The following is a 3239-nucleotide window of genomic DNA, read 5'->3' as shown; positions in this document are numbered from 1 at the left end:
GGTGAGCAGCGTGTCAGGGGGGCGGGGGGGCGGCAGTGGGAGCAAATACGGGGGAGGGGGGGAGAGGGGAGCGGAACGCACAGCGGCGGGAGGCCCGGCAGCGCGGCCACCAGGCGCCCGGTCCGGAGCTCGTACAGCACCGACAGCAGGCACACCAGCGGCAGGAGGATCCACTCGTCGAGGCGGCCAGCATGCCGGAGCATGCCCCGCAGGGAGAGGGTCAGCGACCAGGGCCGGCTCAGGAGGGACGTCAGGCTGAAGGCCCCGGCCGACGAGGCATCCAGCAGGCGCTTGGATTCGGACTTGAGACGCTGGTTGAAGGAGTAGGTGGTGGCCAGGAAGGAGAAGGGGAAGAGCCGGGAGATTTGCGGCAGCAGCAGCCGCGCCGTGGCATTGGCCACGATCGAGGCGATGATGGTGGCAAAGAGGAACCCCTCGACCGCATCGTCGGACAGCTGCTCCGAGCAGGCCAGCCCGACGCCGAGCCAGAACCCGAAGATGGCCGGCAGGAGGAAGGCCCGCCGGATGGACGGGCTCAGGTGCACCCGCTTCAGGGGCCCGGAGCGCATGACCGGGAAGATGGCCGGCGAGGTGCGCGCGGCCACCAGCGAATGGTGCAGCCAGCTCCCGAGGTAGGCCACGACCACCGTGATGCCGGCATGGGCCCCGAGGGCATGGGCCCACCCATGGCCGGAGTGGTCCGACAGGAGGTACACCGAGGAGAGGGCCACGCCGCCGGCCAGGACGCCGCTCAGCATCAGCGACACCAGGGCCCGCGGGGTGGATGAGGCGGCCGCGGCGCCGAAGAAGAAGTTGTCCGTGGTCTCGGCCAGGACCGAGATCAGGGTCACCGGCGTGGGGATGGCCCCGGCGCCGAAGAGGGCAGGGACGATGGCGGTGGCGACTGCGGCGTGGGGGGCGAAAGGGGACAACAAGGGGACAGAACAGGGGGGGGGGGGGGGGGGGATGGTGGGTTAGAAAAGGCACAGGATGGTCGGGAGAACCGAGAGAAACAAAAAAAAAAGGGGAAAAGGAGGAGGGAAAAAAAGGAAAAAAACCAGGAAAAGGAAAGGAAACAAAACGGACAAGAACCAAGAAAACCACCCCGGGGCGGGTGAAGCGGACCGCCACACCAATGGCCCCGAGCACCAGCAGGAAGAACGGCCGCGACAGGGCCGACAGCGGGTACTCCGGCATGAAGAGCCCCGAGTCCGACAGCAAATGCCGGAAGAGGGAGAAGTGGCTGAACCCCAGGGCCAGGCAGATGAAGAGCCCCACCGCGGTGGAGGTGAAGTGGGCCGCGCTCTCCGGGGCCCCGGCGCTGGCGGCCAGCGAGGAGAAGGCCGCCGCGCCGTAGCCCCCGGGCAGCAGGAAGGCCATGTACACCAGCAGGAAGGACCCAAACCCGAGGACCATGCGGATGGCAATGTCCATGGCCGCCAGGAGGGGCTGGTACTTGCGGGCCTGACGCGAGGCCGGGGCCAGCATCGACAGCCCCAGCAGCTCCGTGCCCAGGGTCGAGGTCATCGGGCCCGGGAGGTCCAGCAACAGGCCGAGCAGCCGCCGCTCCGGCAGCCCGGGCTTCTTCTTGGTCAGGGCGCCCAGGTGCCCGAGCATGCGCACGGCCAGCGGCAGGGTGGAAAACTGCTCGAACAGGTCGAAGCGGTTCATGAGCTTCGGCGAGCCATCGGGCCCGTCCGTGTCGGCGTCATCGTGGTCCGACCGGGCGCCGGGGCCGGCCTCGGCGCCGTGGCCGGCCTCGGCATCGGCCATGTGGGCCGACCGCTGCGGCGCGTGCATCACCACCGACCGCCGGCGCGAGGAGACACTGTGCAGCGAGGGGGCCGAGCGGCTGGACGACCCGCTGTCCGAGGAGGAGGGGGACGAGGACGAGGACGAGTCATTGTCGAAGCCATAGCCACCGGTGGCCGACGGGGGGGCGACCGGCGGGGGGTCATTCGTCGCCGGGGCCGCGGCCGCGGCCGAGGCGGGCGCCTGCTCGGTGCTCGGCCCGGGGCCGGCCACCGGCGCGTCCGGCGCCCCGTCAGACAGCTCGTCGGAGGATCCCGAGAATGACGACGACGACGATGACGACGACGACGACGACTCGGTGGCCGTGGTGGCCGGGCGAGGGGAGGCCAGCACCGGCGGGGGTGCGGCCACCGGCGCCAGGAGGCCCGAGGCATTCGGGACTCGGGCACCGCTCTGCAGGCGAGGGGTGACATGCCGCCGGCGGGGCGAGCGTCGCTGATGGCGCCGAGTGCCGCGGCCATGGGGCGGCGGATACACCCGCGCCCGGGGGTAGGGGTCATCGCTGCCGGAGTCGGAGGAGGAATCCGAGGTGGAGGTGGAGTCGGAGCTGGAACTGGAGGAGTCCAAAGAGGGGGAGGAGGAGGAGGAGGAGGAGTCGGCGTCGGAGTCGGAGTCGGGGGAGGTGCTGCGCCTGGCGGCCGGCTGGCGGCCGGCGGCCGACGGCTCGGACGGCACCTCGCCGAAGCCCTGGACACGGATGCCATCGGACAGGCCGTCATCGGCCAGGCGCCGGGGCCCGCGCATCGGCCGGTTGGGCACCACCACCCGGCCGACATTGCCGAACCCCGGGGAAAGATCGCCGTCGGGGGTCAGCCGGTCGTGGTCCTTGTCCACGTCGCTGGGATTGCTGTCGGAGTCCCCGTAGCCAGGGGCATGGGAGGAGAAGGTGTTGGCGGGCCCGCCCCCGAGGAAGGCCGGCGCCCGGGCGGCCGACCGGCTGCCATACGACGACGACAGGAAGTCCATCGACCGGCCCGGGCCCGAGGGGAGGGAGGAAGACTCGAAGCGGAACTCCGGCAGCAGGTACATTTGCTGGGCCGAGGAGCTGAGAGTGCGCGATGCCGAGCACAGGGCCAGCACAATGTCGACGCCGGCCCGGCGACTGACTTGCCCGCAGGTGGCCACCACTGGCAGCAGCGGGTGTGTCGAGGGCACCATCAGGCACATGGGGATGTTGGACAAGTTACGGAAGGACAGGATGAGACCGCCATCCGGCGAGGAGAAGGTCCCGCCGGAGCAGTACGACCGGTCCACCCGGGCCAAGACGTAGGCCACCCCGGGGGAGATGCTGGCCGGGATGCGGAAGGCGAAGGAGCACGGGTTGTGTCCCAGGGGGGTGGAGATGAAGTACTTGAGGGAGCTGTGTGCGAGTGTGTGTGCGAGTGTGTGTGCGAGTGTGTGTGCGAGTGTGTGTGCGAGTGTGTGTG

General features: G+C 70.3%; 1 protein-coding gene across 1 annotated transcript in view; it reads right to left on the bottom strand.

Annotated features, from left to right (window-relative positions):
• Positions 1 to 3239, bottom strand: part of H696_01448 (hypothetical protein) — a gene marked incomplete at its 5' end in the record, with an annotated part of 13511 nt that overhangs the window by 4445 nt on the left and 5827 nt on the right. The window contains 2 exons of the mRNA XM_009495344.1: positions 82 to 904; positions 1134 to 3172. Of these exons, the coding sequence (XP_009493619.1) occupies positions 82 to 904; positions 1134 to 3172 (2862 nt within the window). The remainder of the gene's footprint in view (positions 1 to 81; positions 905 to 1133; positions 3173 to 3239) is intronic.

This window comes from Fonticula alba (genome assembly GCF_000388065.1).
Source record: "Fonticula alba strain ATCC 38817 unplaced genomic scaffold supercont2.2, whole genome shotgun sequence".
Classification (NCBI taxonomy): domain Eukaryota; order Rotosphaerida; family Fonticulaceae; genus Fonticula; species Fonticula alba.
The sequence above is the reverse complement of the archived record's forward strand: the minus strand, read 5'-3'. Positions and strand labels throughout refer to the sequence as shown.